The sequence below is a fragment of the Diabrotica virgifera genome, chromosome 3, assembly GCF_917563875.1.
Source record: "Diabrotica virgifera virgifera chromosome 3, PGI_DIABVI_V3a".
NCBI classification, from domain to species: domain Eukaryota; kingdom Metazoa; phylum Arthropoda; class Insecta; order Coleoptera; family Chrysomelidae; genus Diabrotica; species Diabrotica virgifera.
The window spans coordinates 266,662,658-266,689,493 of NC_065445.1; the positions used below are offsets into that span (position 1 = coordinate 266,662,658).

The following is a 26,836-nucleotide window of genomic DNA, read 5'->3' on the forward strand; positions in this document are numbered from 1 at the left end:
GATGCCGCTACGTTGGATGGGTATATTGTTTCATCTGGGATGAGACCCATGGAAATAAAGGTAGTGCAGAGATAGGTACTTGCCTTTTGAAATACCTCAAAAGCTTACCTGATACAGTTTGCCACGTTGCATCATTTTCAGATACCTGTAGCGACCAAAACAGTAATAAAAATGTTGCGGCCGCAATGTTATGTGCAGTAAGTCACATCAACCACCTAAAAATTGTTGACCTGACGTTCATGGAGTCGGGACATTCCTATCTGGAGGCCGAATCAATGCATGCCACGATTGAACGAGCTAAGCGCCATAAAAAAATTTACTCAACTCGCGAGTGGTGTCTGCTAGTTCCGGCCTCTAGAATAAGACCAAATTGTGGAAAACATGAAATTTAATGATTTTTTTGATTTACAAAACCTGGTAAATAATTATGTTTTCAACACAACCATGAACACAAAAAAAAGAAAAAGTGAATTGGCTAAATATTAAATGCTTAAGATTTGACAAAGAGAAAGCATCTATAATACAATATAAATACTGTTTATCTCAAGAAAATTTTGAAGAAATAGAAGTAAATTGTAAGGGAAATGCTGGAAGAAAAAGAACAAGCACAAACCTTGAACTAAACCAAAAGTGTTTGACAAGACTACCAGTTTCACATAAAAAGAAAAAAGATTTGGAATATCTTTTAAATTCTAAAGTTATTCCCGAATATAACTCCCAGTTTATAAAAGACATTCCAGTGTCAACCAACAATATTCCAAGTCGAAATGAAGAGTCTGACATTTCAGATTAGACAATTCTCTATAAATATCCGATAAAAATATTAGTTTATAATTTTTTACTTTGCCTTTGATAGAGTATTATTTTTTGTATTTGTGTCAATAAAAATGATTATTTTTTTCAATGTGGTATTAACTTCCTTAAAAAAATTTTTGGTACTACAAAGGTGTTAAGTAACAGCAACAATTATTATTATTTCGGGACCCGCTAACATTTTAAGGCTCTTTAGAACTTACAAAAGGTCTTCAGATGTCACAAAATATGTGAGCAATTATTAATAGGTACATGATAAAAACTATAATTTTAATGAGATTTAAAAGCTTAATTTTCAATTATTGGAAAACCAACAAATTAGCACTTAGCACATTTGCACGCTAGGCCATCGACGGTGTGTTCTGACTCTACAAAAGTAATCCGGTTATTTTAAGTGAGCCGGAACACGTGACCCGAATCTCAAAATTTTCTTCACAACCTAAAGGCGGTGAAGGGGTAGGAAGGGGCGACATGAAATGACAATAATGACAATTGACAAATGACATTGACATTTGACATTCTCAATATAAAAAGAAGCCATAGTGAACTCTGAGTGAAAGGTGAAAGAAGCTCAATGCTTTTGTTTATTTGATTCTTTAGCTTATCATTTATCATTGTTTTTTTATTTTATAACAAGTAAAGAGGGAACGGGAATTTGTTCTTTTTTGAGGTTATTTTACAGTATTTTATAATTATTTCAAGATAAAGATATTACTGAAAGATATAAAATCATGTTTATTGGGAATGAAGTAAAACAAGAAGATGCTGAACTGACTTGCAAAAGGGAAATAGCTAATGAAGTAGATGAAATTACAGAGGATTCTTTGAAGATTGAAATTAAAGAGGAAGCTGTCTGGGAAGATACAACTGACACATTTGATTATTTAGATGTTAAGAAATGTTCTATAAAAGCTGAAATAGAACCAGATGATGGTAAGTAAATAAAAAGTTCTTCTTTTGGCATCATAACCCTGGATGAGTCTTTGCATGTCTGGATATGTCCTTCCATTCAGAGCTCTCTTGTGTCCCTCTCCTCCATTGTCTTACTTCATGGTTTTCAAGTCGTCTTCCATGTCATCCAACCATCTCGTCCTGAGCCTTCCCTTTTTTCACCTTCCTACCGGCTTCCACTGTAATATCTATTTTGTCGTTTTCGTATCTTCTTGTCGCTGAACATGTCCCAGCCATGACAGTCTTTGACAAAAAGTAGTGTAGGCTTTTATCTTCTGTTGTCTAGGGTTGATTAATTAATTAGCCACAGGTCGATTTGAGGATACAGCAAACACTTTATTGTAGAACTTGAACTTGTAAATTACAATGATAATATAACTAAACGGTAATTAACACTTGAAATCTAAAACGGTTTTATAGCAAGAATATGCAGTCGTATTTCATCATACATCGTTATAAAGATGAAAAAGGCCATCTGCCCCTGTCATCCACCATCTTACTGTCAACTCAACTCTACTCTGACTGACTGACTACTGTCACTTGGCAATGATATGCTCAACCTAGATCTATCGGGTTTTTTTGATTATTTGGCAAACACCACTTAACACATTCTCGGTCATGACTGCATATGAAGTCGTTTACTCCATAAGAATACGTGTATAAAATGACAGCATGTCCGCGAATGTGTTAACTGGCTTTCGGCTCGCGTTTATGATAAATAAAATAACTTAAGAGTTCGTAATGGAAAATATAAAGTATTGGTTAATGAATGCAATCCTACACTAGTTATGTACATTTTACCCATTTTGTGCGGGTGATGCATTTACGTAGCACCTTAAATAATATTTTTTTTATTTGGCATAACCCCCTCACGAGGATAATTCAAGTGGTTTTCACAAAATAAGGTTTACCATTAACTAAAAACGAATAAAGTTTATAATTTTTTAAAAATATGTTTAGAATATATTTTCATAAAAATGGAACTTTTGAACATGTGAAATTCAAATAAGCATAATTTATTCTGTAAAATAGATAAGTAGTTTTTTTGCTTTTACTTACTCCACAAGATGTTAAAGGTGATGTGTTTCATATAAATAAGTATAAATATACAAGAAGTGACTTTTTTCTAATCAATTTCAAATTTATGTGTTGTGTAAACTCATCACTGGTCAAATAGTAATATAAGGGGGAACGAAATTTTTAAGGCTAGACCTGCAAATCTGTTATGTTCTGGTTGGCATTTACCGCCATAATCTAAATATTTACTGTGAGTTTCCGATTGGTGTATTCAACTCAAATATGAGAAGGTATGAGTAAAGTTGCCAGTCAGTCATGCTGCTTGTAAAAATGGAAATTTCACAAAGAAAAAAAATAGCAAATCTATCATCAAATCTACCATGTGGAATCCAAGTATGCCACAATAGTACCTACTCACACACCAAAGAAGACAGAAGTATGAAGATGTCAAATTTGTCAGTCAGACAATAGGGAACTTGCACATTTTTTTATTACATAATAATGTTCAGATTTTTATAAGAATGAGATTTCCAAAATTTCACGCTTCAAAAACTCAATAACTTAGAAGTACAAATTTAAAGTCTTCTGTATTTTAAAATAGATCAAACGGCCTGTGACCTCACATAGTTTTACTAGATTGTTATGTTTATGGATATATTTAGTTATATTCTTCTTCTCCTTCTTTAGTTTATTGGCCTCCACCTACTTGGGTATTTGGCCAGTTCATCGTTGTGAAATAAGGGGAAAATACTTAATATTCTAATGGCAATTATCATATGTCATTGTAATAATATAATATACCAGTTTGTTGAGATTGGAGTTTTATACAGTTTTTGAATAGGTCTGGATCCCACGTATGAAAAAGAAGTTGATTAATAGCAAGCTGAAAATTTGTTAATATCCTAACAGTGTCTAGTCGGACAAACTTTGATATATGGGAACACTGGAACAGGGGCAGTTTTAATTGTGGAACAGGTTAAAAATTTGGAACTGTCAGACCACGAAAACGGCACATTTATTTTGTCCGACAGAACAGACTTAAACTCTCTGAACAGAGATTAAACTCTCATGCAAAAATCAGACTGCTATTTATCACCTGTTATAATTCCTGTCATTTGACATATTCTACATGTTCCACTCATTAAAACGCTCATTTGGTGAAAAATAGCAGTCTGATTTTTGCATGAGAGTTTAATCTCTGTTCGGAGAGTTTAAGTCTGTTCTGTCGGACAAAATAAATGTGCCGTTTTCGTGGTCTGACCGTTCCAAATTTTTAACCTGTTCCACAATTAAAACTTCCCCTGTTCCAGTGTTCCCATATATCAAAGTTTGTCTGACTAGACACCCTTAAGCTATTAACAAATTTTCAGCTTGCTATTAATCAACTTTTTTTTTCATACACGGGATCCAGACCTAGAAGGAAATGAAAGAAGGTACTATGGAAAATAAAACCATTTTGTAAAAGTACAAGTTTTCTATGAATAGTTCAAACGATCAAAAACACTTGTAATGTCACATAACTGTATTTTCTACTGATGTTTATAATGTCTAATTTAAAATTATATACAATTTTGTTTACTTTGTTTTTGCAATGTAAACATATAAACATATATTATAACCCAATGACATCACGACCCGTTTTGGGCTGGCTGGTATAATTTGAATTTTTAATCGTCTTAAGGGGCCAAACAAAACTTTTTTTTTCTTTGATACATATTTTAAATTATGTTCTGGTGTGATTTATAACATTTTTTCGAATGTAAAATTTTATGCAAGTTCCCTATTGAAGGCACGAGTAGATGAAGGTGCTATGTTACAAAGTTCAGATTTTGAGAAAATTAAGGTTAAAGTTTTTGTTTGTAAACTTTTCTCAAATGTACTGTTATTACATAAAAACTTCTTTTTGTCATTACTAATGTATGAAATGTGATTTAAGAAAAAAAAATCAACAAAAAAATTGTGTCTCAACGAAATTAAAAAAAAAGGTACATAATACCATCATCCACTATAAAATTCCAGAGAAATTAAAACAACTATTCTTTTATGAAAAATCATGTATTAAAAAAACTGATATAACTAGCTAACCAGATTTTATTGCCATAAGATAATAAGAGTAGTTTATGCCTGGTTGCACTAACAGATCTTAAGTTCCAGATTAGCTAAGCTCTACTTATAAATAGGGCCTCCTTGAGTATCACTTACGTTGCACCATAATTTTAGATTCTTACCTTATTATCAATTGTATCTATTATTATATTATGGTATTTTTATTGTAATATATTATAACTATATTATATTAATTCTTATGATATTCTCGACTTAAGCTTAAGATCTGTTGGTGCAACCGGGCATTAATAACACATTTTTTTAAGATTGGTTCATAGAAATATTGATATTCTGGCTTTACAAACTTAAGCTGTTCTTGGAGATTATCTTTTTTAATAAATGTTGGTTTTGCTTGTTTTCGATTCAGAGGGATGCACTCCCGCTGGACAGGCTGTTTCTACCATTGCAGGCGTCATCAGCAGTGTTCGTTAGCGTGCACTCCTCTGAATCGAAAAACAGCTGGACCATCAATTTAAAGGGAATCTGAAAGATAATTCAAAATCCCCATTAGGACGCGATACAGCGACATCTCTTAACAAATTGAAGAGTCTCAGATGCAGAATCCACCAAAAATGGTAAATATATATATATAGTGACTGTACACCCCGATATGGGGCTAAGTCGCGTAAGCTTTCTAGATCCTATTTCTTAGGGAGGATCAGTCCCTTTTGCTTATGTTATCTTCTTAACGATTTCTCTCCATTTTTTCCTATCTCTAGTTTTTCCCCGCCATTCTCTGACTCCTGCGTTTTTTAAGTCTTCTTCAACTTCTTGCAACCACTTTGATCTTGGTCTTCCTCTTTTCTTTCTTCCTCCTGGATTCCATTCTATCATAGCATATGTCACTGCTTCATCTCCTGCCCGCCAGATGTGACCTAACCATCTAACTCTGCATTGCTTTATTTTGGTCACGATATCTTCTTTTAGTACTTTCTTAATCTCTGCATTTGTTCGGCTTCGATATTCATTTTGCTCTGTTCTGATTGGTCCCAGTATGGTTCTCATGATCTTTCTCTCCACTATTCTTAAGTTTTCTTCATCTTTTTTAGTCATCGTCATTGTTTCTGCTGCGTATAATAATATTGGTCTAATTATGGTGTTATACATTCTCATCTTGGTTTTAATAGACAGTATTTTGCTTTTAAGTAGTGTTTTATTTGCAAAATAAGCTTTATTCGCTGCCAATATTTTTTCTTTTATTTCTGGTATTCTTTCACCCGTTTTGCTTATTGTCACTCCTAGGTATTTGAAATGTTCTACATCTTCAAACTCTGAATTTCCTATTTTGGTTTTTCCTTTTATTGCTGGTTTCCCTAGTCTTAATATTTTCGTCTTTTCTTCATTTAATGTGAGTCCCATTGTCTCCCCTTTCTCTTTTATTTCTTCTAGCATTTCTTTCATTATGTTTCTATTTTTTGCAATAATAACAATGTCGTCTGCATATGCAATTATTTGTCCACCTCTTGTTCTTAGGTTTCCTTTGTTTATATTTCGTAGTACATATTCTAAAGCTAGATTAAACAGTGTCGTGGATAAGGCATCCCCTTGTTTCACTCCTTTATTTATAATGAATTCATCTGTCTCGCCTCTTTGCGTCTTTATGCTAATTTTGGTAGTTCTCATTGTCATATTTATTAATTTTCTGAGTTTATGTGGGATTTTTAATTTTTCCAGGGCAATCATTAGTTGTTTTCTCTTAATCGAATCAAATGCCTGTTTGAAATCGATGAATAGCATTTCTAATTGCAGTTTGTATTCATTTGCTTTTTCCATTATTTGTTTTATTGTGTGTATAGCATCTATTGTTGATCTTCCTTCTGTGAATCCACATTGGTACTGTCCCACTCTCTTCTTCGTGATCTTTGACAATCTTTTTCTTATTATCGAAGTCAATATTTTATATGTTGTGCTTAGTAGTGTTATTCCTCTATAATTTTCACAAATTTGTTGGTCTCCCTTTTTATGTATTGTTATTACCTGCCCTATCTCCCAGTCCTCTGGCATCTTCTCTTCCTTCCATATATTTTTCAATAGTGATAGTATTTTTTCCTTCAGTTCCTTTCCTCCATATTTTATAAGTTCCATGTTAATTTCGTCTTTTCCTGGAGCTTTTCCATTTTTGCTCTTCTGTATTATTTCCTCGAGTTCATCTATTGTTGGCTCTTTTGAGACTGCAATGTGTATTTCGTCTGCTTCTTCGTCCACCGTTTCCTCTTCTTCGTACATTTCTTCTCCAGTGTATTCCTCCGTCAAGAGTTCTCTGTAGTGATCTGCCCATACCTGCCTATATTCATTGTCTTCTACAATGACTATTCCCTCTTTATTTTTTACTCCGTTTGTTTTACCTTTGTATTTTTTGGTTTGTTCTTTAATATTTTTATAGAAATGTTTCGTGTTTCTATTTGTTCTTTCCTGTTCTATTTCTTGCATCTTTTCATCTGCCCATCTTCTTTTATTTTGTCTTATAATTTTCTTAGCGTCCTTTCTTAATTTTTCATAACTTTCTCTGTCTTCCTCTTTATCCGTTCTCAGCCATTTAATTCTTGCTTGTACCTTTTGTGCTGTTAGTTCTTTACATTCGTTGTTATACCATTCGTTTTTTGTTTTCTTCTGGTGTTTGCCTACCTGCTTTTTTGCAGCTTCTTCTATTGACTTTTTGATCATGTCCCATTCTGATTTGATGTCCTCTGCTTTATATTTCTCTCTTCTTTGCACTGTTACTTCTTCTTCATATTTTTTTCTAATATCTGCATTCTGCAATTTATTGACATTCCATTTTTTCTGTTGATTTTTCTGTTTAGTTTGGATTTTAACTTTTTGTCTTATGGTGGCTGCGACCATATAGTGGTCTGAATCCGCACACGCACCTCTGAAAGTTCTCACGTCCTTCATTGAAGATTGTTTTCTTTTGTTTATTAGTATGTGATCAATTTGGCTATACGTTTTCTGATCAGGTGACCTCCATGTTACTTTATGCATTTTAGGGTGTTCAAATTTTGTTGAGCTTATTATCATGTTTGTTCTTGTTGCTAGGTTACATAGTCTTAGACCATTATCATTAGTGTTTTTGTGTACGGTGTGTTTTCCTGCAATTTGCTGTAAAAAATCTTCTTTTCCAATCTGGGCATTGAGGTCTCCTAGTATAATTATAACATCTTCTTTGGGTATTTTTTCCATCTCTTCTTCTATCTTATCATAAAAATTGTCTTTATCGTCTGTGTTGCTTGTTTCTGTAGGTGCGTATAGGTTTAATAGTGATATATTGAATGGTTTATTATTTATTCTTACATACGCAATTCTTTCACATATCGGTTTAAAGTTTATGACTTTTTCTCTTAGCTGTCCTAGAATCATGAATCCCACTCCTTTTTGTCCTTGCTTCTTTCCTCCTGAGTATAATAGTGTAAAGTCTTGTTTATCAATCTGTCCTTGTCCCTCCCACCGTATCTCTTGCAGTGCTGCAATATCTATTTTATACTTTGCTAGTTCTTTGCTTATTTCTAGCATTTTTCCTGGTGCCAACATCGTTCTTATATTCCATGTGCTTATTTTCAGTTCTTTATGTTTTTTATTTTTTTGTTTTCGTCTTGTATTTTTGTTTCCTTGTCTGCTCTTATTTATTTCTTTTTTGTGATACATCAATTTATCTGCACTCATTTCCTTTTTATTTGCCTCGTCCGTCGCCAAATAAGTATTGTCTTGTATTCTCTCATCAGTTGCTAGTTTTTTGAAACGTTTTGAAAAACCTCATCCAACTGATTCTGGTTCTTATTCCATTTCCTCTCCCGTCCATCTATTATCAATTTGTTGTGCTTAATTTGGACGCGTTTTCCTTTCTTTATTTCATCATTTGCTATTTTGACTATTTCTTTTTGTATTTGTAATTCCTCTTTCGTTAAATCATTGTTTATATATATTCTTTCTTCTTTTACTTCTTTAAGTTTTCTTTTATTTTCCATTACTTTTATTTTTTCCTCTTTGTTTGGCAATCTGACTAAACATGTTTTGTTTCCTAATTTCACAGCTTCTTCTATCTTTATATTAATATCTAGTTCTTTTTTCATAAAGTTCTCCATTGTTTCTTTTAGTAATCTTCTATCTCCCGTATCTATTGTCATTCCCTGTACTATAACATTATTTTCTTTTCTTGCTCTATCGAGTCTTTCAAGGCGCACTTTTACATCTTCCAGTTCCTTTTTCATATGTTCATTTTCTCTTCGCACTTCACCATTCTCTGTCTTAATTCTTCTAATTCAACTCGGAGTTCCCTCATTTCTTCTCTGTATTGCCTTTGCTCCTCTTTAATTTCTTTTACGTGAATTTTCAGATCTTGTGTCTCTTTCGTTAAGTTTGCCATCATATTTAATATTTGGTCTAGTTTGTCTTCCTCTGTGTTCCTTTTATCTGGGGTTCTTGATACTTTTTTGCTTTTCGAAAAAGACTGCTCTTCATTTTCTCTATATCTTTTCCGATTATCGTCGGATGTGTAATCGTCGGGGTTCATTTTCTTACCGAAATTACTCGCGATAAAATCACCCTCCCCACCTATCGCGCCGGAGGAAGATGATTTTCTCAAGCAATATGTTTCTCTTTCGAATGTGTTACCCCTAAATTGAATTAAATTAAACTAAATTATTTTACGTTATTTTGGAGCAGTTCGATTCAACAGTTCCCACCTTTAACTTTCAAAATTCCAGTTTCTGGATCTTGTAATCAACGTTCTAATGATCTACTTTTTTGGCTTGATGTTGAATTAAATTGTATTTGTTGTTTTAAGTTTATGTATTGTATTTAATATTATTGTACTTACAGTCTGTTTCAAAAGTTTATTTCTATAACTTCACTTAACACTAATCGTCTTTGACACACTGTAACTAAAATCACTTTAGAAACTATTTCTTATTCGCCAAAAAATTGAATTTTTAGAGAGCCTGATTTTTCACGTGTTGATCTGCCCACACTAGAGATGGGAATCAAATGGTAAATAGTTATTTAAATCTGAGACTATTCGTTTTGAAAGTTCTTTCTGGTACATCCTTAATCTGCGACTTTTTCAATTAATAAGACCGCAGACGACAAATATAGAAAACGAAAAGGAAACAATCACATTCTGCTTTCATTCATCTAGGAAAAAAGTACAGAAGAGGAACTTTCAGTACTCAAATCCGAGTAAAGATAGAAAAATAATAAATGATGGTTTTGCTTGTTTTCGATACAGAGGGATGCACACCCGCTGGACAGGCTGTTTCTACCATTGCAGGCGTCATCAGCAGCGTTCGTTAGCGTGCACTCCTCTGAATCGAAAAACAGCTGGACCATCAATTTAAAGGGAATCTGAAAGATAATTCAAAATCCCCTTTAGGACGCGATACAGCGACATTTCTTAACAAATTGAAGAGTCTCAGATGCAGAATCCACCAAAATTGGTAAATAGTATCTTTCAGATTCCCTTTAAATTGATGGTCCAGCTGTTTTTCGATTCAGAGGAGTGCACGCTAACGAACGCTGCTGATGACGCCTGCAATGGTAGAAACAGCCTGTCCAGCGGGTGTGCATCCCTCTGAATCGAAAACAAGCAAAACCATCATTTATTATTTTTCTGTCTTTACTCGGATTTGAGTACTGAAAGTTCCTCTTCTGTCCTTTTTTCCTAGACGAATGAAAGCGGAATGTGATCGTTTTCTATATTCGTCGTCTGCGGTCTTATTAATTGAAAAAGTCGCAGATTAAGGATGTACCAGAAAGAACTTTCAAAACGAATAGTCTCCGATTTAAATAACTATTTACAATTTTTGGTGGAATCTGCATCTGAGATTCTTCAATTTATTATCTTTTTTCTTCAGAGATAGTTCCATATTTTTCCCAAATTCTTTCAATAATGTTTTTGTAGCACAAATTAATATACTTCGTATTTTGCACTATCTAAAGCTGCTTTCTGTTTCTTCCAGGTAATTGGATCTCGTTTTCGTTTTTTGAAAACTTTTGCTGTAGTAGCAAAGATCTCTTGCTTTCTTTTTTTTAATTCCCTTGGTCAACCTCTTTAATCCTGTTAAAAGGATTATTATAGGCTTTTGAATAATCCTGCTCTACTATATGTCTCCAGAAATGAATGTAATTTCCACAAGGTTTTTACATAACCGCTCAGGTTTCTTCATTCTTTGTGTCATTCATTCCTGAGGAACTGCTTAATTCAGTGTTTGGAAAGTATTCAGCATCTCCACCGCTGTCTGACAAGAATGGTTGTGTACTGCTCCTGCACTATCTTTAACATTTGTTTACCCTTGGAACCAATTTTAAATGTTAACTAGCATTAATATTACGATATACCTGTAAAATACTGTAATAATGACAGAACACGTCCGCGCAATACTGACTCACCAAGTAAGACTAAGTGGCCAGTGAGTCGATGAAGGGGTTATGTGTGTCACTTAACACATTCTTCAGTGGATAAAGGGGTTATGTGTATCACATAACACCTTCTTCCACTGTTCAGTGGAAAATAATGTAAAATAACTCCTCCATTCAAAGAATGTGTGTGTACTTTGTACGCACGTAAGAAGTTATTCTTCTGTTATATAATTTTAACGAAGTAAATATACTTAACAGGTTATTTGTATTCTATTTAAATATTAAACTAATTGAACATGTGTCAAAAAATAGTTCCAGCAGTGGGTATGCTTGGAAGAATTGCAAAATTTATAAGTATCCCACAGCGTAAAATGATCTATCACTCTTTAATAAATTCACATTTGTCATATCTAACTATCCTTTGGGGTAATACAAATCAAAAACAGCTACATCCTCTCATGGTGTTACAGAACAAGGCTGTGAAATATATATTTCAACTGTCAAGACTTCATCCAACTGACGACCTGTACTATCAGAGAGGAATTCTAAACATTGAGTCGCTATACATTTTACAAGTTTGTATATTCATTTATCAAATTAAGCTTTCTCAAACACTTACAAATATTACTCTAAGACGTATAGAAGATGTGCATGACCATAATACCAGACAGGGAGGTAGTTTTCAAACCGTAAGAATGCGAACTACTGGTGCACAAAGAAGTATATACTCAAGTGGTCTAATTTTGTATAATAAGTTACCCACAAATATCAAAGACTGCAGGCTAGAAAGATTTAAAACTGAATTAAAAGAGTTACTTCTTACTAACTACTACAACAGATAGCTTTAATTGAATATAATTCTATAATAATTTAATAATAAATAATATTTTTAATCATTTAATTTAATACAATTCTTAAATGAATTTATATAGGAAAACTTGGCTAAAGGTTCTAAACCAAGGCCAGAATCAAACAAAAAAAAATATAGGAAAACTTAACCTTCAGTGTAAAATAGTCTAAAAAGTTTTTTGTTATGTAATCTGTTATTATTATATTTATGTTTATTATGTTACCACAAAACCAGCATAGCTACGGCTCTTAGTTTTTTTAATGTATTTTTTTGTATATTGTTATTATGTATTTTAATAAATGGAATAATAAAAAAAAAACTAACTTTCTTATCTACCACTTTCAAAATTGTTTTATTAAAACAGCCAAAAATAAAAAAATGAATCGTCCAGGATTGGAACCCGGGACCTTTCGATCTCTGACCGAACGCTCAACAACTAGACCACCGAATCTCCTGTAATTGACACGTAAGTTTCGGATATAATTACACAACACAGTGAGAAATAGATTAAGTGGTATCGTGATACAAATGTTATACCTACATATTTTATTATCTTACTACAGAAGAAGAGAAATTCAAAGACACAAAAATTATAATAAATAATACATTTACTAAAAACACTAATATATTCTTTTAATGACTTATTTGCGCTGATACAGATACTATCTTGAAAGATTAGAAACGAACTACATACTGTCTGTGTGCGCATGCGCGCAGATTTATGAAAAATTTTACTCTCAATCGCGCCTAAAGAAGAATAACTTCAAAAACCTAGACTTCTGTTACGAATCTTAGAATTTTAATGGAACTACGTGATAAATAGCTACATAATACCTTCATCAATACAAAAAAAACTGTTTTTAGAAAAATGTTACATAGCACCTTCATCCACTCGTGTCTTCAATTTATTAATGCAAAAAATGTAACAACAATCTTTTGGTACAATGTTACCACAAAATCGTTTTACTTATTTTTGGTACCACCTGAAATACCTATCAAATTAGGTAACACAATTAAATACAAATATGCTGGATTTTGGCTGTGTTTTGTGTACCATCACAAATAATGATATATACCACCAGTGGTACATGTACCACAGATTGAGAACCCCTGCTCTAGATGGTATAATTGTGTTAATCTTCTCAGTGAAGATTATTTCTGGTGTCATCATATCTGAGTTCATCATAAATATTGATTTCTTAAGTATAGTCCCAGTAGTGTGTGTGGCCATTCAATACATAATTCGGCCTACAAGTATTGTTTGCCTTGAGTCTCAGCATTTTTCATCTTCTAATATGACCTTTAGTAGCATTTCATTGATTTAATAGACAATTGTAATTTTAGGTTTCTCTTGTAAATATATGAAACCTGATGCCAGTAGCCTATTAACAAATCATGAAAGAAGTGGCTGTAATTTCAATCAATATGTAACTTCCACTACCAAAGTCAAGACTGAAGAACAACATTTTATATGTATCATTTGCAAGAAATCAGTGTCAAACAGTGATCGTTTAGAACATATGTGTATACAGACTGAGAAAAAATCCTTTGCATGTAAAGTTTGCACCAAACAATTTTCAACTAAGAAATATTTAAGAAGGCATATGAAAGCTCATACTGATCAAAATCTATTCAAATGTGAAATTTGCAATAAGCAGCTTTCAACGAAACAAGTTCTACAACGGCATAATATGAGAGTGCATACTGATAAAAAATTTAAATGTGAAATTTGCACCAAAGAGTTTTTAACGAAAGGGTCTCTAAAAACACATATGAGAGTGCATGGTGGTGAAAAACCATTTGAATGTGAAATTTGCACCAGGCAGTTTTCATTAAAGGGTTATTTAAGAAAACACATGAAGTTGCATTCTGATCAAAAACCGTTTGAATGTGAAATTTGTAACAAAAAGTTTTCATTAAAGGATTATTTAATAAAACATATGCAATTGCATTCTGATGAAAAATCATTTAAATGTGAAATTTGCACTAAAAAGTTTTTATTAAAGGATTATTTAAGAAAACATATGCAATTGCATTCTGATGAAAAATCATTTAAATGTGAAATTTGCACCAAACCGTTTCTAGAGAAACGGTACTTAGAAACACATATGAGAGTGCATACTGGAGAAAAACCATTTAAATGTGAAATTTGCGTCAAACATTTTTCAACGAAACTATATTTAAAAACACATATGATAGTGCATACTGGAGAAAAACAGATTGAATGTAAAATTTGCGTCAAACAGTTCTCAACGAAACAAGTTTTAAAATTGCATATGAGAGTGCATACTGGTGAAAAACCATTTGAATGTGATATTTGCACCAAAAAATTTTCAACAAAGGGCAACTTAATGTTGCATAAGAAATTGCATACTGATGAAAAATTTAAATGTGAAATTTGCAACAAACAGTTTTTAATTAAACAAAGTTTAAAAACGCATGCGAGAGTGCATACTGGTGAAAAACCATTTAAATGTGGAATTTGCACCAAACCGTTTTCAACCCAACGAAATTTAAAAACGCATATGACAGTGCATACTGGTGATAAACCATTTGAATGCAAGAAACCGTTTGAATGTGAAATTTGCGTCAAACAGTTTTCAACGAAACAAGTTTTAAAATTGCATATGAGAGTGCATACTGGTGAAAAACCATTTGAATGTGATATTTGCACCAAAAAATTTTCAACAAAGAGTTATTTAAATTTACATAAGAAATTGCATACTGATGAAAAATTTAAATGTGAAATTTGCAACAAACAGTTTTCAATAAAACAAAACTTAAAAACGCATATGAGAGTGCATACTGGTGAAAAACCATTTAAATGTGGAATTTGCACCAAACGGTTTTCAACCAAACAAAATTTAAAAACGCATATGAGAGTGCATACTGGTGAAAAACCATTTGAATGTGATATTTGTACCAAAAAATGTTCAACAAAGAGTTATTTAAATTTACATAAGAAATTGCATACTGATGAAAAATTTTAATGTGAAATTTACACCAAACAGTTTGCAATGCAACTACACTTGAGAGCAAAACAATTGACTCACTTGCTGAATTGTACAGGTTAGATGTCTTGAATTTCCTAAACCTATTGTCCGATTTGAGTGATTATTTTAGTATGTTGTAGCCTTATTATTTAGGAAAATCGATGTAATAATATTGTTGCCAGACAGGTAAATGTCATTTTATACGGGGTGTAACAATCATACTGTGTTTTTTCTTAAAGTTGGGAACACCCTGTGGAATAATCTAGCATAATATATAAAATATTTAAATTACAACTCAATTTTAGCCTTAGGCTTTGTTAAGGGGGGGGGGGATGGTTTGAAATATTTAATTTTTTTATTATTTCAAATAAAAGTGCATACTTTCAAGAATACTCTTTGAAAGTTTCGAATTGATCGGAGTAAAATTACCAGAGATACAGCGTGTTGAATATCCCTAATTTCGACTCGCTTTGCCGCGGCTTCGCGCCAGCACGTTTCAGCGTAGTGAGAAACGTTAAACAACTGTTCGCCTTCTCTTTTGAAGATTACTCCGCGATTCAAAAAACATATTCCAATGTGCACCACTTTATGATTTGGCAGACAAATAAGAAGATGAAGATGCAGTTGTCAAAACTTTAAACGCATTTTTCTCAAAACTACATTTTCAAATGCGGTGGACATTGTAACTGAAAAACTACTTGACCGATCTACCTGAAATTTTGCATAGATTTTCTTTAGACATTTCATGAGGTAACAACGTCGAGATATTTTTCGTTTTGCGCTTATTTTTTGTTCAACCATAATAAATCTGTCGATTTTCACAAAATTTTTACCAAAAATTTCGTATTTTTGACTTCTGAGTGTTACCAAAAATTCAAAAATCATCGAATTAAAATAAACTCGACGTTGTTACCTCGTGAAACTTGTGAAGCTAATTAAATCTTTTTTAATTTTTTGTTTGTTATGATCCAGTGACGAGTTCTGATGTCCACCGCAAAACCCATTTTTTTGTGAGCTGCCTGTCAAAATTTGTCACCGATGGCTTATTTTTCAATATTTTGGATTGATTTTTTTTAAATATTCTTTGAATTGTACTTAATATGGTTGTCTAATTTAAAAATAAAATAATTCTACCATAGCTTCGAAAAAAATTCACAAAAATGTGCTTGATATGTTGATTTCAAACCATACCTCCCCCTTAACATTTTGTTTTTTGATTAATTCGCTTATGTTCGATAATCAGGGCCGTGCCGTGCTATGATGCGGCGAGGCAGTCGCATCAGGCGGCATCACAAGGGCATAATCAGTAAAATAAAAAAAATTGTCAAATTGTGTAAAAATGTTGTCAGAAACTATAGAAAAAATGAAAAGTTACAGACAATATGGCTAACGACCAAATGAAAATTTAATGAAATTGCAGAAAATTTTGATATAAGTTCCGAATTTCCAGCTGAAAATGAAATTCGAGCCAGGAGAAAAAAGCGTTTATTTGACTACGAAAAATCTGTGGACGAGCTCTTAACAGATGAAGCTAAAGGACATCGCACACATCTTATGGAAAATATAATGTCACTCAAATTCAATAAAATTTATATGAATATATTCGTTTCAATTTAACGATCAATTCTTATCATTGCGCCAACTCTTAATTTTCAATAATAAGAGCAGAAATTGATATAAATCAATCTGAAATCAAATGGGTAGGTACATAAGTTAGAGAGAGAAAAAATATTTTAAAATACCCAAAATATAGTTAGTTCATAAATCTTCTCGAGCTCTTAAGCATCTTATTATAATAGTTTCACTAATCCGCTTAGGCCCAGCGGGGTTTAAGCTGTTTTGAATAGCACCCAGAGCAATAGTGATTATAACTGACACGTTTATAGACTCCAAAAATGTGATTTCGATAAACTTTAATTGCAATTTGCGCCGTAATTAATCATAATTAAGAGTTGGCGCAATGATAAGAATTGACAGTTAATTTAAAACGAATCTATTCGTATAAATTTTATTGAATTTGAGTGACATTATATTTTCCATAAGATGTGTGCGATGTCCTTTAAAATAAATTTGTTCATCTATATTATAGACATTGCGTTAATTATTCTAGATCGAGATTGATCGATTTTCGCTTCTAGAAACTCATAATTTAAAATTTTTATATGATATTTTTAAATTGAGGGAAATAGATGATGAAACACTAGAAAAATATTGTATGAATCTTCATTCAATACTTTCAATAGAAAAAGAAAAAAATCTGATTGATATAATGATCTTCTAGAATCTAGAAGAATTGCGTGATATATTTCAAATGATACCATAGTCCATGAAACCTTTAGAGGTTTTGAACTATTTGTGCGAAATAATGACCTAATTTCTTTATACTCAAATATAGTTGTAAACTAAGAAATGTATTAACACTCCCTGTCTGGGTAGCTAGTGGGGAAAGAAGTTTTTCAAAATTAAAATTTATTTACGAAGGTCCATAAGACAAACAAAACTAAAAAATTCAGCACTTATTTCAATAGAGTTCTTACTAGCTGCTACACCTATCTATCTATCCCCACTAGATACACCAATCTGATTGACGAGTTTGCCAAAATTAAAGTCAGAAGGGTAAAATTATCATTTTTGTAAATGTTACTTAAGAGCATAAGCGCAAAATTTGCTTGCAATGCTTTTTAAATTCATTCACTTGTTTTCGAATCCTGAAAAAACTAATAAATATTTTTGAAAAATTTAAACGCAGATTGAAAGGTTGCATTATTAACGAGGGCCGAAAGTTCCTTAGATTAAACGAAAGGTTTCGTTCGAATAAGATATTTGAAATTAAAAATTACACTCAATTTTCTCTTTTTTTTTTCAGCCTGTAACTTATTCAAATACACATTATAGAGATTTTTAGGGACTTTCGGCCCTCGGTAATAATGTAATATTTTATTCTGCATTTAAATTTTTCAAAAATACTAATTAGTTTTCTCAGGATTCGGAAAACAAAATGAATGCATTTAAAAAGCATTGCAAGCAAATTTTGCGCCTACCCACTTAATTTAGGGTTAATATATATTTCATTTAATTTAAAGTATGTTTTGTTTTTGAAATAAAAGTTTTCGTTATTTTGTGTAGTTTCTTTTAATAAAAATAAAAGTCAAATTTCAATAATATTTTAAGGAGCGGCATTTCGAAGACTTGCATCATATTGAAAAGATGTACCGCACGGCTCTGTCGATAATAAACGAGATATATACTTTTATTCGCGGTGTGCAAGTACTTAGAGGGGATACGAGAAAGGATCGTGCGCGAATAGCGGAGAAATCTTGCAACTTTCTTAAATAATTCAATGTCAATTGAAATTGACGAATATTTCATACCTACTGTCATTGCAGAAGAAAAATTGTATATTGCTCCACAATATTGATATGATATGCAATTATTATACAGGGTGTTTCATTGGGAAACGGAAATACTTGAATGGTGAATAGAGGTCACTGAGGCGGTTTTAAATATACCACATTTATTGCCTTACCGATTTTTTATAACTAAGTTACAGGGTGTTTTGTTGATTTTGCCCATAACTTTAGAACCACCCTGTATATTTTTTTGATATATGGTACACATATGTCTCATTTAAAACACAAACCATCCAACTAATCACAAAAAAAATCCAGGTCCGGACTAAAAAAAAATATAAATTCTTTGTGACCTTGAAACAACACCCTGTATGTTGAAATTTTTAAAATCCTTTTACATATTTGAAAAAAGCGCAAAAAACAAAGTTTAATGGTTTGCTTAAATTTTTCGGCCAGACAATTTAATGACTTTAATTTTGAAATTATATTGAACTTTTAAATAACTCTTAGATTAAAAAGCAGGTATTAATAACTTTTAATAATAAATTATTAAAATTAATGAACAAATACTCATTTTAAAAGCAATCAATACTTATTTGCTACATTCGAACGATCCATTTACTAATCATAAGAAAAATCCAGGTCCGGATTAACAAAAAAACATAAAGTAATTGTGACCTTGAAACAACACCCCGTATATTGAAAATTTCCAAATTGGTTTGCACATTTGAAAAGAGCACAAAAAACTGAGTTTATAGGTTCGTTTTAATTTTTTGCAGAGAAAATTTAATAAATATAATGTTGAAATTAAATCTATTGAAATTTTTTATAACTTTGAGACTAAAAATCAGGTATTACTGGTATTATTAACTTTTAATAATAAGTTAATAACTAAATACTCATTTTAAACGTATCATCAGTAATCATTTACTACATTGGAATGACCCATTTACTAACCACAAGAAAAATCCAGGTCCGGATTAACCAAAAAATTATAATGTAATAGTGACCTTGAAAAACCACCCTGCATATTGAAATTTTCAAAATCCGTTTAAACATTTGAAAAGAGTACAAAAAACTAAGTTTAATGGCTCGCTTTAATTTTTTGCGCAGACAATTCAATGAAATTACTTTTGAAATTATATCGAAATTTTTGTTAGAGTTCTTAAGGTGATACAGTAGCGATCAACAGGTAGCAAAAACGCGTTCCAAGATTGCGGCTGTAATTTTGAATATTTTTTCGAGATATTTGGCACACGTATTCGTAATATAATAAAAAATGGCGGTACAAAGCCCAATTTGAAAAATATATTAATATGTGGAAATTACTCTGTAATTAAATACAATATTAAAAAAACGAGCCTGCACCGCCATTAAGAAGAACAAAAAAATACACTTTCTGCAAATAAACTTTTTTATCCGATGCCTAGATTTTGTGCCATTTTGGAACTACTAAAATTTTTTATTTCATTAGTAGTTCCAAAATGACACAAAATCTAGGCATCGGATAAAAAAGTTTATTTAAAGAAAGTGTATTTTTTTGTTCTTCTTAATGGCGGTACAGGCTCGTTTTTTTAATATTGTATTTAATTACAGAGTAATTTCCACATATTAATATATTTTTTAAATTGGGCTCTGTACCGCCATTCTTTATTATATTACGAACACGTGTGCCAAATATCTCGAAAAAATATTCAAAATTACAGCCGCAATCTTGGAACGCGTTTTCGCTACCTGTTGATCGCTACTGTTTCCTCTTAAACATTTCGGCATAATTTCAAAATTAAAGTCATTAAATTGTCTGCACAAAAAATGGAAGCGAACCATTAAACTTAGTTTTTGTGTTCTTTTCAAATGTTCAAACGGACTTTCAAAATTTCAATATACAGAGTGTTTTTCCAAGATCACTATTACTTAACTTTTTTGGGTTAAACCGGCCCTGGATTTTTGTTGTGATTAGAATGTGGCTCGTTCCGATGTAATAAATAAGTATTAATTATTTCTTAATAGCCCGTTGGGCTATGACTCTGTCCCACTCATAAATGACCGTTTTGGAGTGTAATTTCTAGGGGCAACTCCGAATTGCATGAAAATTTGGATTTAGCTTCTACTTACCCTCCACTTCAAAGTTGAATTTGTGCCGTTGGTTGCTTTTACTTGGGGGGTGACATTTACCCTTTCTCGGTGGGTGAAAAACGCGTGTTTAAAATAAGGCCGGAAATGGATAAATTGACTTATTTTAAGCACCTTTTGTTCCATAAAGTTTTTTACGTAAGTCCATACTTTTCGAGTTATTCGCGATTTAAAATGTTGATTTTTCGACAAAAAAACTACGTTTTCAGACCGTTTTTTCCAAATAACTCAAAAAGTAAATATTTTATCGAAAAAAATATTTTTAGCAAAAGTGTAGCCTATAAAAAAACGAAAAAGTGTACCAGAAAAGTCTACGAATTGAGTAGAAGCAAAGTTGTAGCTCATGAAAAATACGTTCTTATTCGTCTAATTCCAAATCGAATAATTCAACTCGAAATCACCGAACAAAGAAGCGTTGAATTTGTGCCGTTGGTTGCTTTTACTTGGGGGGTGACATTTACCCTTTCTCGGTGGGTGAAAAACGCGTGTTTAAAATAAGGCCGGAAATGGATAAATTGACTTATTTTAAGCACCTTTTGTTCTATAAAGTTTTTTACGTAAGTCCATACTTTTCGAGTTATTCGCGATTTAAAATGTTGATTTTTCGACAAAAAAACTACGTTTTCAGACCGTTTTTTCCAAATAACTCAAAAAGTAAATATTTTATGGAAAAAAATATTTTTAGCAAAAGTGTAGCCTATAAAAAAACGAAAAAAATGGTGTACCAGAAAAGTCTACGAATTGAGTAGAAGCAAAGTTGTAGCTCATGAAAAATACGTTCTTATTCGTCTAATTCCAAATCGAATAATTCAACTCGAAATCACCATACAAAGAAGCGTTTTTCGGGAAAACCGTATTAACATTTTTAAAGTATCGAAAAAAAGCTTATTATTTGTTTTTACAAAAGTTTACAGCATCAAAAATAAACGAGTTACACTGAAAAAAAGTTGGCCCCTTTTTTTGGTAAAAAAAAATCGTGAAAACCTCCCTCTATTTAGCACCCTAAATGAAATTAATCGTTTGGATTTACCATCTATTTTAACTGTATGTGTATTGTTTATATGATCTGTAAGTTTGATTGGTTCGAAATGCTTATTTTTGAAAATATTTGGTTTTATATTAAAAAAAAAATTCTAAAAATTTTTGAACAATTTCATTTTTTCAAAATAACTTAAAACTTATTATTGATAAGAAAAATCTTAAAGAGTAAAAAATGTAGGTTTTGCTATTATAAATATGCTAGTTTCATTTTGTCTCTCCGTAAGACAAAAATTGGTTAAGATATGGCTGTTCAAAATTTGCATACACTCGTGATTAGTGACCCATTCAAGCTTTCTCAATTATAACCCTTTCAAAAATAAACACTTTAAACCGGTGAGACTGATAGATCATATAAAAAATAGATACATAGGTAAGTAAATTGTTTGTAAAGTGGTAGCGATTAATTTCATTTGGGGAGCTAAACACGGCGAGATTTTCATGATTTTTTACAAAAAAAAGAGGGCCAACTTTATTTTGAGCATAACTCGCTTATTTTTAATGCTAAAACTTTTGTTAACGATTAAAACAAATCTTTTTATAAACACAGAAGTTTAAATGGGTTTTTCCCGAAAAGTGCTTAATTTTTCGGTGATTTCACCTTGAAATAGTCGATTTGGAATTAGACGAATAAGAACGTATATTTCATGAGCTAAAACTTTGTTTTTATTTGATTGATAGACTTTACTGATACACCATTTTTTGGGTTTTTTATAAGCTACACTTTTGCTAAGGATATTTTTTTCGATAAAATATTTACTTTTTCAGTTATTTGCGAAAAACCGTCTGAAAACGTAGTTTTTTTGTCGAAAAATCAACATTTTCAACGGCAAATAACTCGAAAAGTATTGACTTACGTAAAAAATTCTATAGAACAAAAGTTGCTTAAAATTAGTCAATTTTTCCATTTCCGGTCTTATCTCGAACGTATATTTTTTCACCCCCGAGAAGGGGTGACTGTCACCCCCCAAGTAAAAGCAACCAATGGCACAATTTCAACTTTGAAGTGGAGGGTAAGTAGAACCTAAATCCAAATTTTCATGCAATTCGGAGTTGCCCCTGAAAATTACACGGTATCGCCGAATTTCCCGTTCATTTACTGGGCTATAAATACGTATTTAGTCATTAACTTTATTAATTTATGATTAACAGTTACTAATACCTGCTTTTTAATCTGAGTTCTAAAAAATTTCAATAGATTTAATTTCAAAATTAAAGTCATTAAATTTTCTGCGCAAAAAGTTAAAGCGAAGCTAGACACTCAGTTTTTTGTGCTCTTTTCAAATGTGCAAACCAATTTGGAAAATTTCAATATACAGGGTGTTGTTTCAAGGTCACAATTACTTTGTTTTTTTTAATCCGGACCTGGATTTTTCTTGTGATGAGTAAATGGATCGTTCTAATGTAGTAAATAAGTATTGATTATTTTTAGAATGAGTATTTGTTCATTGACTTTAATAATTTATTAATAAAAGTTAACAATACCTGCTTTTTAATCTAAGAGTTCTTAAAAACTTCAATATAATTTCAAAATTAAAGTCATTAAATTGTCTGGCCGAAAAATTTAAGCGAACCAATAAACTTTGTTTTTTGCGCTCTTTTCAAATATGTAAACGGATTTTAAAAATTTCAATATACAGGGTTCAATATTCAAGGTCACAAAGAATTTATAATTTTTTGTTAGTCCGGACCTTTGTTATTTGCACATGCTACTTGATCATCGGCAAATTGGAGGGTATGCAAACAAGTGTCATCGTCCACCTGTATGCCCATTCCTTTGCATTTCGATTTCCACTGGTGGAGAGCTTTACCAATATAGATTTTAAAAAGTGTCGGTGATATGCAGCACCCCTGTCGTAGGCCTTTATTGACTCTGAATGGTTCTGATATTCTGTTGCGTAATTTTATCTGGGTTTCCATGTTGTTGTATATATTCTGAACAGCCTTTATGAGTGTATAATTGATTCAAGTTTCCTGGAGTACCTGCCATAGTTTCGAGATAGGTATGTTATCATATGCTTTTTCTAAATCTATGAATGTAAGGTGTGTTGATCTATTCCGTGCTAGTTTCTTCTCTATAATTTGTTTCAAGCAGAACACTTCGTCTGTGCAAGATCTACCATCTCGAAACCCGCTCTGCTCCTCTTCCTTTTGGTTTTTGTATTCGTCTTCGATCATATCTCTGATTATTCTTCCATAATATATCCTACTCACCGTGCTCGTTACTGATGGCCCTCGGTAGTTATTGCAGTCTAATTTGTTACCTTTTTTATATATCGAGGTTATGAAAGCTGTTTTCCATTTCTCTGGGATGCTTTCTCCATTGACGTACTTTGTGAAATGTAAGAGATTTAAACAATTTCTGCGTTCCGTTTTTTATCATTTCTGCTGATATTCCTCCGGCGCCGGGGGATTTTCCATTTTTAAGCTGCTTTACTGCTTTAGTCACTACTGCTACATCAATTAGTACTTGTTCGCCTTCTATATTTATTTCATTTTGTGCTTGATCTTTGTATTCTGTTCTTTCTTCGGTAAGTAGATTCTTATAATGATCTATCCATTTTTTTGTTGGTATTAGCTGTATTGGGTTGTACGATTTTTTATCGACTTTCACATTGTTAATGAATTTCCATGCTTCACTGCATTGTCTACCTCCGATATAAGCATCTATTTCTTTGCACTTTTTATTCCATGTTTCTCTTTTTCCTTGCATGATCTTTCGCCTTGTGTCTTTTTTCTTTTCTTTGTATTTTCTGAGATCTTCATCTTGTTTTGTGTTTAGCCATTTTAGATATAGCTCATTCTTTCCTCTAACCAGTTCTTCAGTTTCAGTGAAAAAATCATTTGAATGAGAAAAACCATGAATGTGAACTTTGCATCAAACAGTTTTCAACGAAACAAAATTTAACAACGCATATGAGAGTGAATATTGGTGAAAAACCATTTGAATGTGATATTTGCTCCAAGCCATTTTTCACAAAAGCTACATTAAAATCACATATTATTATAACACAGCATAGTGATATAAAATACGCTCAAACATCATTCTTAGTAGACTAACCCCTTATACTAAAAATGTCCTAGGAGAATATCAAGCCGGTTTTTACGCTCAGATCAACATTATATCAACCATTGACGCTGAGACAGCTTCTAGAAAAGGGATGGGAGTATAACGGACTCATACACAATCTCTTCATAGACTTTCGACAGGCATATGATAGTGTAGAAAGAAGCCAAGTATGGAATGCCATGGCGGAATTCTCAATACCAAAGAAACTCATTCGGATGACTCAAGTCTGTATGGAGGGTGGAATATCCAAAGCTGTCTGGCAGCTTTGAAATTAATAGTGGACAGCAGTGGTGGATCCAAGGGGGGTGTCACGGCGGTCGTGATCTCTCCAGACGAAAGTAAATATTAATTCAATAATTGTATGTTGAACACAAGAACACAGTTGTATGTTGACTTGGGTTGTAAGATTGATTATAGTTACATGTTTGTCCAAAGACTCTTGATCCAATATTATGGGCAGTTAGATCCATCAGTAAACCATATTAAGTCTCCATTAATATGGTGTATTCCATGAATATACGACTGTTTTGGATTATCGCGACAACGAATATTTTAGTGTGCAACATACATAAGAAGTACGAAAGTATTTTGCTCTAATAATTACTTCATTAAACAACAATATAATTTGCAATTTACTTTCGTTCTTCATATTTTGCACAGTAAAATTTTCGTTGTCGCGATAATCCAAGAGGGTCGTATATTCGTGGAATGGGTATATTTGGGACCTTTTGTTCTCTAGATGGTATAATTGCGTTAATCTTCTCAGTGACGATTAGTTCTGGTGTCATCATATCTGAGTTCATCATTGAAACGAGTATGCGATGGACTACCCCAGCTAATTGAAATAATATTCGAAAATATTACCTCAATCAACTAAGATAGCCATCGTTACACCCTTAGCTTAGCTCAGTCACTCAGGTGTGTGTTCGTCTTGTCCTAACCTCAGATATGAACTATGAAAATTGGAATGGAAGCAAACAAAACAACAATTTTAACTAATCATGTTTATTGTTCATAAAGATATAATAAATAAAATGACTTACTAAATTGCATTAACAAATGTATTCAAATTCTTGCCAAAAACTAACAATTCTGGATTATACTTATGGCTTTTGGTATTCGGCTCGATGGTAACTTCTTGATGTCGTATGGTACTGCTGTCGACTTGTAGACCTGGGCAGGTGTTATGGCCCTAGGTCGCTGCAGCTACGGTCTTGGTGGTGTCTGAGATGTTGGCTGGTGTTGTCTGTCTAGAGATGCATAATTGTTTAGGTTGTCAGCCATCTGGTGCATCGCCGGGGATGGGCTTCATGCTCCCGAAAGGAGAAAGTGGATTTTATTCCCAAAAACTATAAGATAAAGACACATATCAATTATCAAGAAGAAAACCAAATTGCACCTTTGCCAAATAGTATTCAGAAATAGTAAATGGCAAGGTTAAATTACATGGAATTTAGATGAGGAGAATAGTTAAAATTTTGATTATTAAACGTGCATATTAATAGATGAAAAGAAATATAGAAACCAAACACATGGTTGAACATTTGAAGGTTAGGTAAAAATATTAGAAAAAATGTTATAAGAAACTAGGTATGGATGGAATATAATGACTGTAAGAAATTATTAAAAAAAAACTATATGTAACTCACCCCAAGAGGAAGATGATTTGTTGAAATAAAATGATTTATTTTTGAAGCTGCTCTGCCTTTTAAAACATTTCCACCTCCATTTTGAGAATGAGATACGGGGGTTGTCACTGTCATTAAAATGACATAACAACGAACCTTGGACCGAAATTTGAAATAACGAACATGGAACACAAGAGATGATACAATGTAAATAGGGTTGCCTATTATAGAACGGGCGCCAACCGATTTTTAAAGGGGAAATGGGTAAACCAAATAGAAGAAGATAATTATTAATGAAATATTAAAGGAAATAAGGTAAAATAATTATTTAAAAATAAAATATCCAAGATGTGATGTTTGTAACGTTACATCATAAACATTGATTTCTCTAGTCCCAGTAGTGTTTGTGTTGCTATTCAATACATAATTTGGCCTACAAGTGTTGCTTGCTTTGAGTCTCAGGTTTTTTCCTAATATGACCTACACAAACATATCCCTTCAACTCGGTCTATATTGGCCTTCTCCAATTATTATACATT

At 32.2% G+C, this 26,836-nt stretch overlaps 1 protein-coding gene across 3 annotated transcripts in view; it reads left to right on the forward strand.

Moving 5' to 3' along the window:
• The first annotated feature begins 1,355 nt into the window (after positions 1 to 1,355).
• LOC114326338 (gastrula zinc finger protein XlCGF57.1-like) overlaps positions 1,356 to 26,836 on the forward strand; it is a 33,479-nt gene continuing 7,998 nt past the window's right edge. For 2 of the 3 annotated variants that reach the window (XM_050646172.1, XM_028274675.2), the window contains exon 1: positions 1,356 to 1,746. In XM_050646172.1, the coding sequence (XP_050502129.1) occupies positions 1,545 to 1,746 (202 nt within the window). In that variant the 5' untranslated portion in view covers positions 1,356 to 1,544. Of the gene's footprint in view, positions 1,747 to 13,429; positions 18,196 to 26,836 lie in introns of those variants that run through there. The other variant, XM_028274682.2, reaches the window with a different exon arrangement.